A 14,550-nucleotide genomic window follows, 5' to 3' on the forward strand; every position below is an offset into this window, starting at 1 on the left:
GTTAAGTCTCGATGTTTATACCCTTCGCGATGCTACCTCGACGACGATCTAGACCTCTTGACCAGCAACAAGATGACAGCCGTTGATAATCGCCAGCCACGGCTTGCTCTTCGCTGCTGATGATATTATTCATTGCATTCACTGTCTATATAATGGGCCCATAACGAAGGTTGCCCCAGGCAAATCCATCAAATGTTGCGACATGTCTCACAGACCCCTGGCTGGTTCGCTGAATCAAAGCCTGGTAAGACAACACTACGGGCACCAGTCTAGTCAAATGCAAGGTGCATTTTTTTTCTGCTCTTTCGTCTGCTTCCTCTGCCAAGGATTGGCCGGTGGTGCAGGTCTGACTCTGTACGTCTTGTCTTCCGGTATTCTTGTGTTTTGCGTGCTGTTACTGAATCGAAAAGAGTGACATGGCATTGGCATTGACTTTGGCATTTGACTCTGACGTTGTATCTTTAAAAAATTGATATCTTCTTATTCCCGAGGTCCTCCGGATCGCCAATGTGGATTCCGTCGATGATCTGCCCTGTCCCATGATAATAATTTCCACCTTGCAGGCAGTTCAGAGCTGATGCTGAAGGAATCGACAAGGATGTCAATGAGCCTCCGATATCTTTTCTGCCCGTCAACTAAAAAACAAGGATGCCCATTCTTGGCTGGAATGATGAATTTTAAAGCTGGCAGACGGAGCTGGAGGAGCTGTTACTGTTTAGCTCGCTCCCCACGTTCTCCACTGGCTTTTAACATGATGGCCTCATAGGTAAACCCCAGCTCATGAGCTGCAAATCGTCATAGCTCAATTGCCAGACCCAATGACACGTAATGGCCTAATTTGACGTTTTGTCGATTGAAGTCGACACATCGCGTGCCCTGATTCCCCCCTTCATTTCCTAATTCTCTACGGGTGCTGTACGAGACTGGGCATGGTAGGTTAGACTACTCCGTAATCTCCAGGTTAATTAACTGGCCGCGTGGGCTGATCTTGATCGTGGCCAATGCCGCGATCGTGTCAAAGCTTTCGTTAGCTCAACGTTAAAGTGAGCGCTTCATGACGTCACATCACAGCTTGAGCTCCTAAGAAAAAAGAGAACCGACGTCAGGTCTGCTGGGGTTTCATCGCAACCCAAAACCGGTCAGGTTGCCATGAATTAGGAAAATTTCGAAGAAAAGATGGTGTAGAGCTACGGCAAGGATTACATCGAATCTGGCTGGCATCTCTGGATACGGCATATCCAACAGCTGCCCGATATCGTCAGCAAGCATCCAATCCATGGAGCTCTTGTCTTCAGTCACATTGGCAGTCAGTGCATCAGCGCTGTCGAGGCAATTCCCGCGTAAAACAACCACAACCACAGCATGTGATGAGTGAGAGAGACTGAGACGTCGATCCGATGAGTTTCGTACCGAACTGTAACCAAGGGTGACTGACGTCTTGGCAGTGTTTCGTCAGTCAGGTTTAGCTTTGAGCCACTGAACGCATCAATGCATCCCTCCCATCACACTCTGCCCACACAAGCAGCGTCTCCTTTCAGCTACTTCAATTTACTACTTCGTGTTTCTTGACAGGAAAAAGGACCGACACACGGAAGGAAATGAGTCTTTGAGTTTGAATTTTATCCTACATAATACCGATTGATCTCCTCAGCCTAAATCACCACGCATCGCTTTTCCCTCTCGGGTTGTCGTGCGTTCGGCTGCTAGGCGATCGTTGCCCAGTCAAGCTCGAGCCACAACGTGCTCAGTTGCACAAGCGTAGCATCTAGATTCCTGGAGACTCATCATCTCTGTCTTTTTGAACTGCCATTGGTAACACTGCCGATGGCTGGACGCGGCACATGGCTACAGGCTATGCAAGCTTCCATCTGCTACAGTGACAAAAAGTATCATCTATAATGCAGTGTCTCATTGTGTTCCTGTCCGTAGTATCTTCTGAGGGAGGCATCCCGTTCAGATGAACCATCGATCTCTAGGGTAGTTCTCGTTGCCAAGTCGACGTGGTGTCGATTTCTCGACATTGTTTGGCTAGCAAGACTTTATTTGTGGTCACGATGGATGGAGAATGCGTGAGATATATCTTTCTTCCCATTCTAGTTTCATTTGATGCGTTGTATAATTTCGTTTAACTGTACCGTGTAATGCGAGAATATCTCATCGTAACTGTTGAACATAGCCCCGACACCAACACCAACGGATATCAAGAAGCACAAACGAATAGCGCTATACTAACCCAATTCAATGAAAGGATCTCCCGCGGTCAATACCGTCACACATTCTCATCATGATGTGTATAAGAATATAACTGAAAGCCTAGCTCTTTGTTCTTTGTGCTGCCGAGTTTTACGCTTATCCATAAAGTCGGCGATCCTCTACCCACTTATTTTATCCACCTCGCCTAGATCTATCTGTGTCTGGATGAAGCGAAATTTGTCAATTAGTGAATCATCAATTAGGGAGGCTATTGACTGGGCAGGCTGTGTTGTAATCTACTGACTTCTTGGAAGTAGTCACACCATCGGAAACCCCTTCTTAAGGACACCTGAAGGCCAAACACCTATCTTACCATACTGATGCAATACGGAGGAAGAATGCACTTAAGATTCTAAGCGCAGGTAAAAGTAAAGATTGCCTATTTCACCTCTGAACGCCATCTATGCCGATTCGTTATGCTACATGCATTCCCATAATCCCATTGTCATTCCTTTTCACGATGTTGATTCTTCAGCCTTTGATCCAAGGTCGTTGAAAACGCTAGCCTTGACCTGATTAGCAACCAGACCAGACCTCTCCTTAGATGCAATGAGGCTGGCTTCCCTTGCCAACTTGTCCACAGCCTTGTCGGAGCTCTTATGGCTTGTACCCATCATGCCTTGTCCATTTCGGCTTCTCGTAATGCCTGTTGTCGCTTCCTTGATCTTGGAGCTCAAATCGAGCATCTGCTTGTTGCCATAGTCGCGGTTGGTGATCAGTGGGTTCTGGCTAAGAGTCTGTACCCAGTACTTATGCCAGAGGAGCTCGAGGAGATGCGAGTCGAGAGAGCTTTTGAAATGGGACACTTCGAGACTGTAGTAACGGTTCGCATGAGCACCAAACTCGGCAGCCTTGGCGAGCGGCACTGCCTGGAAGCCATCAGAGGTGGTTGTGCCATTACCGGCCTGGTGGTCCTCCGGGTAGGTTCTGAAAGCGCCGATGTCGACCTTACCTGAGTTGATAGTACGGTCAGGGTCGATAACGACGGCAAGGAAAGGATCCTGCCACTTCTGCTGCATGGCCTCTGTATCGACATCGATACCGCTCAGCCAGCATCCGTAGCCTGGGTGACTGTGGTACCAGCCCACCACGTTCTCCTGTCGACCCTGCGCTCGACATAGATCAAGATACTCGACAAGATATTCATTCGCTTCGCCTTGAGCGTTGACACGAGTCTCTGTTCCTTCAACGGGCAGTCGGAATGCGTCGGTGACGATAAATGTGTCCTGGTGGGTGTAGCCTTGCATCAAGCCCATGACCTCGAGGTTGCCGCCGGATCGCGCGTGCATGGTCATTTTTATAAGAGCAGTAGCGCTTATTCGTACATGCTTGAAGTAGTCTGGTGTTTGCTTCCATGCCTTGTCGTTGTTTATGGCCTTCTGAGCATCGGCGTCGAAGTTGTAGAGAGCATCGCGTTTGGGATCGACTAGCTGGACATTGTTGTCCAACTCTGGCACGTATGTTAGCTACAGACTTTTGCAGATTTCAACAGTGAGACATACCCCAGGCCTTCAAAGCAGATGCCTCCATCGTGAAGACTCCGGATGTTTGATAAGATGCGAAGGCAGGGTGTGAGACACAGCTAGTTGACGTTGGTTCCAGGCAGACAGGATGCCCCGCCTCTTATCGATAAGAGCTCCTTGAAGGTACCTATGTACATTGATATCCACAGAGACGCCCTGGAGTCGATATTGAACAATCTTATTTTAAAAGTCTACCTTACTTTTAGGTAGTGAAGAGGTAGCATGGTATGTCTCTAATTTGCTACTTTGTTGTGCTTCATTCCTATATTATTCATGTTACTTGTTACCGTATATGCCTCTCCTCTTTATCAGGGAGGCAATAGAGAGATACTGCCACCTCATGTAAATGGTATAAATAGACCAGGCGTCTGAATTATGAAAATGAAGACACTTGCTTGCATGCATAACAATAAACGAAACGCAAAAGTCAAATGCGGATCTCAGTACCCATCTAATAGCGGGCAGCTTTGGAGACTTTGTTGTCATCCTGCTAAATGCATTCCATGGGTTCATCATTGGCGCGACTATGTTCAGTGGTAACAGTGATAAATAACTGCCAGCTCAGATGTGAGTGAAGGAGAAAAGTAAATCAAGAGATTTGTGAGTCGCATGGTGGTTATATGTACACATAAAAAGTGTATTTTATAGGGTGAGACTACACTGTGCCAGGCAGCAATGTTCCCAAAAGCCTAAGAAGCAATGAGAGCTGATCCGTGGCACGGTATAGTTGACATGGTATTCATTCACTCGATATGATCTGTCACAGTAGGCCTTTCTGGAGCGACTCTCGCTCGGGGCGTGCAATGAATCAAGAAGGATGGGTTATCCTACTCTCCCTTCTCCATGGCTTCTCCCATTTTCTCCCAGCATCTTGATATGTTCCCTTTACTCCCTGGCTGTTCCATTGCGAACAGGTCTCGCTACATAATAGTACCTACCAATGAGCTTGAGCACTTCGACTCTTTCGGTTGGCCCTGCTCTCTTGCTCGCTGACTTCACACAAGGTGCCCGCCCAGGCTTTCTGCTTTCGAGCGAATATGTGAGCCGATTTACAGTGTTGTAAACATTACACGGAACTTCAGCTCTCAGTTGAAGGCGGTTGATGATTCAGACGTTGATCATACTGAGGGTTCAGAGCCGAACGATGAGATATTGCAAGCGACCGCGCCTCTCACTCAGCACAAGCTGACCTGTACCTCTCTTAGGAATTTCCACAAATTTCGCCCAGGATCACTACAAGACCTAGCGAAAACGACATATAAAACACTACCATGACTTCGACTATGTTTATCCAGGTCCCTCTTGATCTCTCAACCAAGCTGGGTACTGTACTAGCAGTGAATGGGTAGAAGGTATTCGCAAATCGGTGCAGTGGGGACAGGGGCTAAGAAGAAACCACAAGGTAAGAATTGACTGAATTATTCGTGCCTCAGTGACCACACAAGCAGGCAGGATATAATCCCTCTGTTTTGCGAATCTATCCGTAGATAGGAAAGCTTCACCAGGGTCCCGTGGTCTCATCATAGGCGCAACTGAGTCGAGTGGTAACTATCTCTCGACAAACTACCCGCCTTGCTGGGACACGGAGAAGAAGAAGAAAAAGAAGAAGGAAGAGGGGGAGAGGGGAGAGGAGTAAATAAGGCTTGAGGTATGGTTAAATGGGGTGTTGCATTTATGGGGGGTTAGAAAACTTGCAACAAGTCGGCGCTCTTGCAGGATATCCATGATAACCTTTCCTCTGTAAAGACTAAATTGCATAAACAAATACAGTGAATGGAAGCAAATAATAATAGAAAATGTTTATTCGTGACGCTAATCTTAGGAAAAGCTGAAACCCTACGACTCTCTGGAAAACACACCGATTGTCCTTGAGTACCAGCGAGGTGCGATGTCCTCAATGGAAGGCTCTGTTCATGGATGGATTACGACACCTGGAAGCGCTGAACCTCCTACAACTACTAGGTGCCCATGTAGGCAGGTAAGCTAAAGAAACTACCTTACGCAGATGCCTAATTGCCTTATCTAACTCAGATGAAGAGGTAGCGATATACGTGGCGCTGCTCGGCAGCTTTAATCGACAAGAGATCTTTCTTCAAGCGTACGGTGTTGTTTCCGAAGGTTGTAATATACCTAGGGAAGGGTTGCCCCTACAGCATGATCACTTCCAAAAAAATCCACATTCATTCACATTATCGGCTGCTCTTACTTCCATAGCGAGTTCCCAAAATATCATAGAACTTGACTCATAAAGCAATGGAACTTCTTCTCCAACTCAGCTATCTAGGTAGGCAGAAAAGAGTGCCGTGTTGAGAATTTCACAAGCACTACCTACCTTGCTACCCTTAAGATACCCACGTAGTCAACATCGTTACAAGGGCTTTGGGATTTGCAATGAGTAGCAAATCAATAAGAAGATGGAAACAGACTTGCTGTCAACTTAATGCACTTCAATTATCGTGGGAATGTGCCTCTTACCCATCAACTGAAACAGGGTTTGTCTGGAACAGGACGTTCCTCCCTTAGTAGACAACGAAATAGTTGCAATGCGTAAGGTACCTGCCTACCTATCTTGTCAGCCACAACACTGCAGATGTTACTTCCTGTATTATGATTCGGGAAGTTGGAAGACGTGTGGCAAGAGCGGCTCAAAGGTGATGTTCATGCCTACGAGGCCTGTGTGCTATGGCAATGTTTGATCCCATAAATGCTTAATGATATGAGCTCGTTGATTCATATAAGGTCGGCGATGGTAAGAGTAGATACCTATTCACATGCTGTCTCTCCCAACGTAAAAAATGGCTTTCCCATTTGACCAAGTCTCGGGTTGAGAAATGAGTCCCAGGGGCAGTTTCCTCTAATTGTTCATTGATACCGAAAGTCGTGTTCCACGCCTGTTGCTACTGCAGCTTTTACAAATCATCGACAACGAAGGGAAGTTGCACGGGAGCAAGACCATGAGTATATCGACTCGTCTCCCCTCCTCTCTTCAATTCTTGATTCTACCTCATCAACCTCACTCTCAATCTTTTTGACTTCTTCTCATCGACAAGCTCCATCACCATCTCCCACCCGCCTCTCCTGACTCACCACCTTGAGAGGTCTTCCTGTGTTCCTCATATTATTCCATTGAGTACAATAACCCCTCTCGTCCTTTCGACAGCCACAATATCACCGACACGCCTCTGACTAGCCTTTAATACTCGATACACATCATGTCATGCCGTTCCACGATCATAGCCCAAATTACTGACGCTGGTCACATCTCTTAGAGCATTCTAGCTGTTTGCTATTATGTCTATTATAAGGTGGGTGTCACAATGAAGACTTAGTGAACTTCTGAGGGTTCAGAGCCCGAGGATGAGACGTGGTAACTTCTGACTTTACTCACTCAGCGCAAGCTGACCTCCCTATACTTCATCTAGGGAAGCCGGCGCCTCGGTAACAAGATTTGAGCTATTCGGGATATATGTCAAGTTATGTCACTTTCATCGATTTCTTTGATCGCCCTTAACACGCGATAGTTATCACCGGGACATCGAACCTCATGTGATACTCAGCTACCATCTCCATATGAACTCAGGACTGCCAACAAGTTTTCCAAGTTTCACACAGAACTTGTCTCTCTCATAGGTTAGTCTTTTTATCCTGCTCGGGTTGCCTCAGCCTAATTAAGCTAATGCTGTGACATACCTTTCACGACTTTGGCATTGCGAAATCAACTTGAGGTCAACGACACAAACATAAAAAACTCGCATTCTACCACCGCCGACCCTCACAATTCTGCAATAGCCCCTCAATACCAGCATGACCAAGGCGGGCACCCTTTGAGACAAATTGCATGGGAGAAAATGAGCAAAGGAGGGTATCGATTCGTTCAAGTTTACGGGGTATAGTTGGCATCAAAGGATCCAAGACAGCCAAGATCATGGTTCAGCTTTCGCTCGAAAGTAAGTTTCTGTCCTAATATACTATTTCTTTTGATAATACTTAGTTCAACTCGATAATCTCAACACCTCATCCCGGTAAATAACCTGAGAAACTTCAGGGTAAGGGGCAAGATTTGGATTCCCTTGAAGGTAGGGATAAGCAAGCAGAGGAAGAAAAAAGTGACGTTCACCACAATAGTGGCATGTCTTATTCTGTGCCTCAGTTCCCAGTATAACAAACAACCCACTACGTGGACTGCCTGCGTGGGCATCTCTACCCTGCAGGTTGGATAGCTTCATTGCTATGGGTTCATCATTGGCGCGACTGTGTTTGTGTACAAAGGATATAGCCTGGCTTCCTGCTTCGCCAGGTCACTAAAGATGAAACTAAGAGAGAAAATAGCCTCTAAAGCGAGGGGCAGGGCTTTATAAAGGCTGGTGAAACTATGTTTTGCTTTACTTCACACCATATAAAGTTTACGAAATTCGAAGAAATGAAAAGTAGATTAGATACAAACAGACTGACTGATGATCGATCTTTGACGAATTACAGTGAAGAAAACAATTATACAAGCCAGAATTCCATAATACTTAGACAGCCCCGTTCAACGGAGTAGAAGGATACACAAGTCGTTGAATGCCCATGCGGAATCGAGGAACACGATCCATTCGGTTCAAGGCTGTTGTGGGCATTCTGAGGACAGTCTCGCGATACATAGTCTGAGTCTCCCACTCATAAGAGCATCCAATAGCTCGCTGCATGCCACCCTCGGAAGCACAGAACATGAGAGTGACAGGTGGCCTGACAGCCTCGAACAAGGTCAACTCCATGTTGTACGTATCCACAAGAGTGAAAATCTGTCATTGTTAGTCAACAATCAAAACGCCACAGAAGATAAAGTGACTCACCCTCATGTCGCCGGGGCGAGCTTGCTTGGCTGCCTCAACCTTCATCCTCACCTCGGGATCCTTGTAAGGATCGACGCCCACGCGCTCGCCATCATCGTTAACGACGCTTCGGCTGAGGGGGCTTCCATTAGTGCTCCAGGAGAAGCGACCAAAGTTACCTCCAAAGATGGATCTCTCAATAGTGGGCGCATTGAGATGTCCTTCAAAGCCAAACATTTCGGCTTGAGTATCAGCAAACTTGCCACCGTAGATGACTCGAACCAGGTTCGGTGTGATCAACCAGATCCAGACGAACAGGAGGAGGAAGATGACACCAGGAGCAATAATGGCAGTTCCAGAAGTAGCGGTGGCGCCGGTGGAATAACCATACGGGCTGCTAGAGGAAGTGCCAGAAGAGCTGCTAGCGGATGCACCACTTGCGATGAGTGCAATTGCAATGACGAAGAAGACTCCGTTCCATTCAACTGCCAATGCTGCGAAGTACCTCTTCCAAGACGGTCCAGTAGACCAGTACACGGGGTAGAAAGTCTTCCAGCGGATAGAGATGCCCCAGGCACCATCGATAATGATGGTATCATTGTCAGCGATACCAGCTACCTGACAGTAAGGAGTGATGTCCCAGAGAGATGACTCATAGGCATCCTCCATGTCGTACCATGGCTGATCCTTGTCTCGAGGCAGTGTGCAGATGTACCTCTCGAGGAGTCTGTCAGAGTCGTTTGCCAAGGACAGTCTTGAGAAAGCCTGGAAGGCAGTGTCGGTTCGGTCAACTTGAGGTCGAAGTCTCAAGAGGCCCATGAGGGCATAAGCCTGGTCACCAGGGAGATACTCCGTAGTATGTCGGCTGTAAAGACACTTGAGTGCCAGAACAGCTTGCTCCAGACGACTCAGGTTGATTGAACCGAGATAATGATCAATCAGATGGCGAGCCATATCAGAGTCCATATACGTCCAAACCAGAGCAGCGAACTGGTTCTTGGCAACAACCAGGGGGGACTCGAGGTTTCCGTCACGAGTGTAAACTGAGATAGTTCGGCCTGGGCTCAGTAGAACCTCGGGGAAAGTCCACATTCGACTTCCCCACTCACGAAGAAGAGACTCAGTATTGGCCTTGCCTGAGTGTCCAGTCTTGGAGCCTTTACCCCTTCCAACAGCAATTACCATCCTGTCTGAACCGCGGAGAACATCTGAGATGCGATAAACATCAGACTCAAGCTCATTCTCATCGCGCATGCAGCTACAAGCGATCCAGTAGGCAGGAAGCTTTGCAGCTCGACAAGCGGTCTCGGCGATGTGATGAAGAGCCATCATGTCCTGCTCAGAGCTATGGCTAAAGTGCTCAGTAGAGTAGGCAACAAAGAGATAGGCAAGGTTTGTGTCTTGTCCATCATTGTTCTCCCACTCGACAACACTACGGACATCTACTCCTCTGTTCTCATCGTTGAATGGCTCACGAAGGAAGCAGAGATAGCGAGGTCGCAGCATGCGATAGATCTGGTTGTTGCGAGCCATGAGGGATAGACCTTTGCGGTTCTCGAGCAGGTTGCTCCAGACCTTGGCGTCACCGTGATACCTGTAAAGAACAGGAGCATAAGCGAGGTTTCGCTTGATGACATTAGGCTTGCCATCCCAGAACTGCTGATGTCAATGTACTTGTCATAATATCTTGTCAACATGCAACTTACAACAAGAGCCATGGCAATAGCAGCCGGGAAAGTTCTCAGCACCATGATACCCCAATCTTCCCAACTCTTGGGGTCGTAGCTAAAGTCAATGATCCATGTAGCAATGCGCACCTTCATCGGAGCGACCTTGCGAACATAAGTTCTCTTCCAAGTCGAAGTACCAGGGCCTTCATAGATGGAATCAACACATGCAACATACATGTTACGAAGGTAGCCATCATTGTGGTGCAGATACCGATCTGAACGAGGCTTGAAGGAGACGCGACCCGCATAGTCTCTATGTCTCAACTTGACCTCACTGTTCGTGTAAGTGTAACCAGGCTTCTGGTACAATACAGGGTTGCGCCATCGGTAGATGGATCGCGAGTCAAAGAAGTGCTTGCTTCCTTTGAGCTTGACAGGAAACTCCTTTTCAGAAACCTGAAAGCATTGTCAGCAGGCACTTGGGATAAAATGGGAGAGTATTCACTTCTTTCTCATTTGGACTGGTCGAAGTCGTGAGAGGCGTGGTAGTTACGGGGACAATGGCACCTTTGTTCTGCTAAGAAATGTTCAATTTAGAGACTAGAAACAAAAGCAACCACGGAAGAGCTTTACCATTGGTCCGTCCTGCTGACCACTGCTAGAACCCTGTTGATAGATGACACCCTGTTGACCATTGTAGGCCTGCTCTCTTGTCAGCGAGTGCCACAGTAGAGGATGTGTAGTTACTGACCATAGATGGCTGTTGGTACTGCATTGTATTGTGAGTCTGGGGTTGTCCAAGAGGAATAGAATGTTGGTATCCTAGTGAGCCAGGAGAAGCAGGATAGCTGTGGGACTGGGCCGAGAGTGGGCTTGTAGAAGGCGATACAGCTTGTTGATATGGATGAGTGTACGGTTGGTTCTGGTAAGACTGTAAAGCATGAGAGACTGGGAGGGTAATCGAGATATATAGATACTTACAACGACCGAGCTGCCTGGAGTATACGCACCGCCGTGGGCTTGGTGAGGTACAGCAGGGGGTGGTGTCTGATTATACTTGATCTTGTTAATACCGGTTCTCTGCAGATGAAATCGAAGCTGACTTACATTTCCAACAGAGTTGGGATCCCAGTGCCCTCCGTGTGCCTATGACAGGTGTCAATGACTGAATGAAGCAAGGGAGAAGACGAGCGGGAAATACCATGGTTCAAATATGCAGAGCTGTGATGGAGAGAAAGTGACAAAACGCAGGATGAAGGAAATAGAAAGGGTCAAAGTCCTTCAGACCGACAGGTGGTTCTTCTCCACGCTAATAAACCACAAGCAAACCCTACGGCATATGTCACAAAGGAGCCGCAGCCTGACCAAAAAGGAGCTGGACATCAAGCTGAAAGGGTGTAACGCGAGCATCCTATGAGAACGCAGAGCCTAGGCTCCGATTTGCAACTATATCTTAATATACGCGCTTGATAGCACCATTCCTTTTGCCACCGGAGACCTAGACCTTTCAGGAAGTGCAGAGCCCCTTCATTCTTGAGTCCAGAGCCTGCCTCAAGGAGAAGAAAAACTTCTGACATTGAATGAGGGTACTAAAATAAACTGGTCTAAAGGCTTCCTAAGCTATACTAAACTTGCCTAAACTTTTTAATCACTTAGAAAAGAGGTCCTGGGTTTTCCCGTCTCCCCCCTGGCCTGGTATCAAGGGGTGTGAACGTGTGTGACTATTCTTGACCTCCTGCATGCAGCCTCACAATATTGCAACGGTGATAGGCCACTGGTGACAAGTCGAGAGACGGCATATTCCGTGGAGTTGAGGCTCGAGCAGCAAACTATTAGAAGCGGCTGAGTCTCGATATGTCACTCGCAGCCTCTGCAACTGTGATATTGGCCGTTGGGGGCCGGGGGTTAGGACTATTCAGCCATGGCGTTACCCGCGGCTTTGAGAGTATCACAACCCCTGACATATTGTCGCAAACGCAGTGTCAGGATAGGACGCCTTGTGAGGTTTGGCGCCATGGAGACGAGCCACAGGGGACCCCTTGACCAAAAGCGGCATGCTGGGCGAGTTGGAAGATGTCTCACCAGGGATTGCCATTGGGCTGTCTCTCCAAGGATCTATTTATCTATCCGAAAACCTCTCCAGGATCACTAATATTCCGTTTGGTTGTGAAACCCACATGATCAGAAGTGCGGGAGTTGTAAACGATAGCGTTGAGGCCGTAGCGAATGGCAGCATTGATAACATGAAACCCCTGGTCAGCGAGACTTTCAGCCCTGGGGAACTAGACCGGTCTGAGTGTAACCCAACCCGGGAGGTCGGGAAGCTTGATAATCTAAACTATATTATTTTTACGCGAAAGATGGACCAATGAGGTGTTGATCTTGTATCTAGACTCGTTGGTGGCCCATTTCCGTTCAGAGACGGGGATATGGCGTTTTGGTGGTTGAAACATGGCTTGGTCTGGACACACCTCAGGGCTGCAAGCTTGCGATATCCCTGAAATAGAAACTAATACATGAAATGATAATGCACAATCACGACGCCATGGTCCTAGATCAGAGGGTTCGGCGCTTGTGCTTAGGACGAGCAAGGAATACAATTGAGGCCCCCCAGTGTTAGAGACTGAGACCCTGAGGAGGATTTCCCCATCATAAGACAAGCAAAGTAACAGTCCATTTACTCGGTCAAAGTGATCTTGGGTCGCAGCTCACGAAGTATTCACCATGTCCTGGACGCAGAGATCTAATCCTTATGATGCCTTTGCTCAAGAGGCGACGTCAACGCCGCTCGCAGTCGCTTTTCCACAATGGATGCTGAATATCTGGGAAGTAACCCACGGTAAGTGACTGGAATTCTCCCCTTGGAATCTCTCGCTGATCATTTGTAGATCACCCAGAAGGCCGTTGGTACCTGGAGCCTAACGCCCGTTGTCTGCGGCAGAGGGCCAGCTTGAGGATTGTGTAAGTTGATCACATCACAGAACAAAACGAGGCCTTTTGTTTTGCATCATCAGAAAACGCAGAGACTTACAACCCCAGATTTGCACCTCTTGATCTTCCCCGTCGAGATGCCCTCTCCCAGTTCGTCGAGCTCTTCAACATCCTCAACATCCCCAGCGACTTCACCAAAGAACGTCTCCAATCTGTTAGTCACAGCTTCGGGCGCTCCACCGACGCTCATGGCTCCAGCTCGTGGTTTCACTTCCTCTGCAAGAACATCGACATCAAGCAAACTCCCGGAAATGCCCCCGAAATTGACAACCGTGCTGCCACGATGGGTTATCACGTCTCTACCCTCCCGCAGGCCGACTATAGTTGGCATCGCGCAGGCTTCTTTTTGAGAGTTGATAACAATGGTTGTGTTACACTTGTTTGCTTTGGAGTCATGCAGAAGGTGAGGGAGAGGATTAATGAGTTCGTTGCTGCCAAGGCCTGGCAGCATGTCGCGACTGATCCGTATATTCTGTTTGATCTTGTGTTTGAAGCTCTCTACTTTGAGGTTGATAACACTGTTTGGAAGATGAACACTGTTTTTGGTCCTTTGGAACATGTAAGTCACCTACCTCCAATACATCATGCCCAACTGACTGATGGATCTAGTTGATCCTCGAGTACGCCAACTCTAAGAACATCCGCAAGATGAGCTCCAAGGTCCCATTCTCTGCAATGCACAATTGCGCCAAGCACATCATCCACATTGCAGAGGCAATTGACTCATGCATCTTGCTTGTTGACGCAACTCTCCACAATGTCGGGAATCACCAACATCCAGAGCAGCCAACTCTGCGAGAACCAATAATCAAACAGTTGCGCGAAACTCTCCAGTATCGGCGCTCGCTTTTTATGTCTAGTCAACTCCGCCTCAGCAGTCTCCAGAAACGTATCGACAACGCCATCACGCTATCGTTCAACCTAGTCACTCAGCAAGACTCAATGGTGATGATCCAGGACTCCAATTCCATGAAGGTCATTGCAGCTATTACCATGATATTTTTACCAACGACTGGTGTTGCTACTGTCGTCGGCTCCCAGCTGTTTACATCTGAGATTCTGAAGGACGGTACAAGCTGGGACGTTAGGCTCTCACCATTATTCTGGACCACGTTGTGGATTTCTATTCCTCTTACTGTATTTGTAGTTCTTTTGGCTATCATCTGGCATTGGTGGGTTCACACCGAGTCTCCTACAGGAGAGGTTGTGCAGGTGGTTAAGAGAGCGGCGACGTTCAGTTCTTCCGGTACGAGAACGCCACCAAATGGCAATGCCAAGTGATTTGTTTTTAAGCCAATC

At 47.7% G+C, this 14,550-nt stretch overlaps 3 protein-coding genes across 3 annotated transcripts; 1 reads left to right on the forward strand and 2 right to left on the reverse strand.

Moving 5' to 3' along the window:
• Positions 1-2,708: 2,708 nt before the first annotated feature.
• Positions 2,709-3,783, reverse strand: FMAN_07969 (putative COP9 signalosome subunit 5 CSN5; the record flags this gene model as incomplete). The annotated part of the gene is made up of 2 exons (XM_041821386.1): positions 2,709-3,703; positions 3,756-3,783. 2 exons carry the CDS (start codon positions 3,781-3,783, stop codon positions 2,709-2,711), a joined length of 1,023 nt encoding a protein of 340 aa, XP_041687171.1.
• A 4,510-nt stretch (positions 3,784-8,293) lies between these two features.
• On the reverse strand, positions 8,294-11,464 carry FMAN_07970 (uncharacterized protein; the record flags this gene model as incomplete). Its single annotated transcript, XM_041821387.1, has 8 exons — positions 8,294-8,560; positions 8,612-10,249; positions 10,297-10,716; positions 10,766-10,837; positions 10,894-10,962; positions 11,012-11,191; positions 11,242-11,279; positions 11,368-11,464. The coding sequence occupies 8 exons, from the start codon at positions 11,462-11,464 to the stop codon at positions 8,294-8,296; spliced, it is 2,781 nt and encodes a 926-aa protein (XP_041687172.1).
• Positions 11,465-12,984: 1,520 nt separating this feature from the next.
• On the forward strand, positions 12,985-14,532 carry FMAN_07971 (uncharacterized protein; the record flags this gene model as incomplete). Its single annotated transcript, XM_041821388.1, has 4 exons — positions 12,985-13,099; positions 13,149-13,221; positions 13,300-13,810; positions 13,861-14,532. The coding sequence occupies 4 exons, from the start codon at positions 12,985-12,987 to the stop codon at positions 14,530-14,532; spliced, it is 1,371 nt and encodes a 456-aa protein (XP_041687173.1).
• Between the last annotated feature and the right edge of the window lie 18 nt (positions 14,533-14,550).

The sequence above is a fragment of the Fusarium mangiferae genome (genome assembly GCF_900044065.1).
Source record: "Fusarium mangiferae strain MRC7560 genome assembly, contig: FMAN_scaffold012, whole genome shotgun sequence".
In the NCBI taxonomy this organism is placed as follows: domain Eukaryota; kingdom Fungi; phylum Ascomycota; class Sordariomycetes; order Hypocreales; family Nectriaceae; genus Fusarium; species Fusarium mangiferae.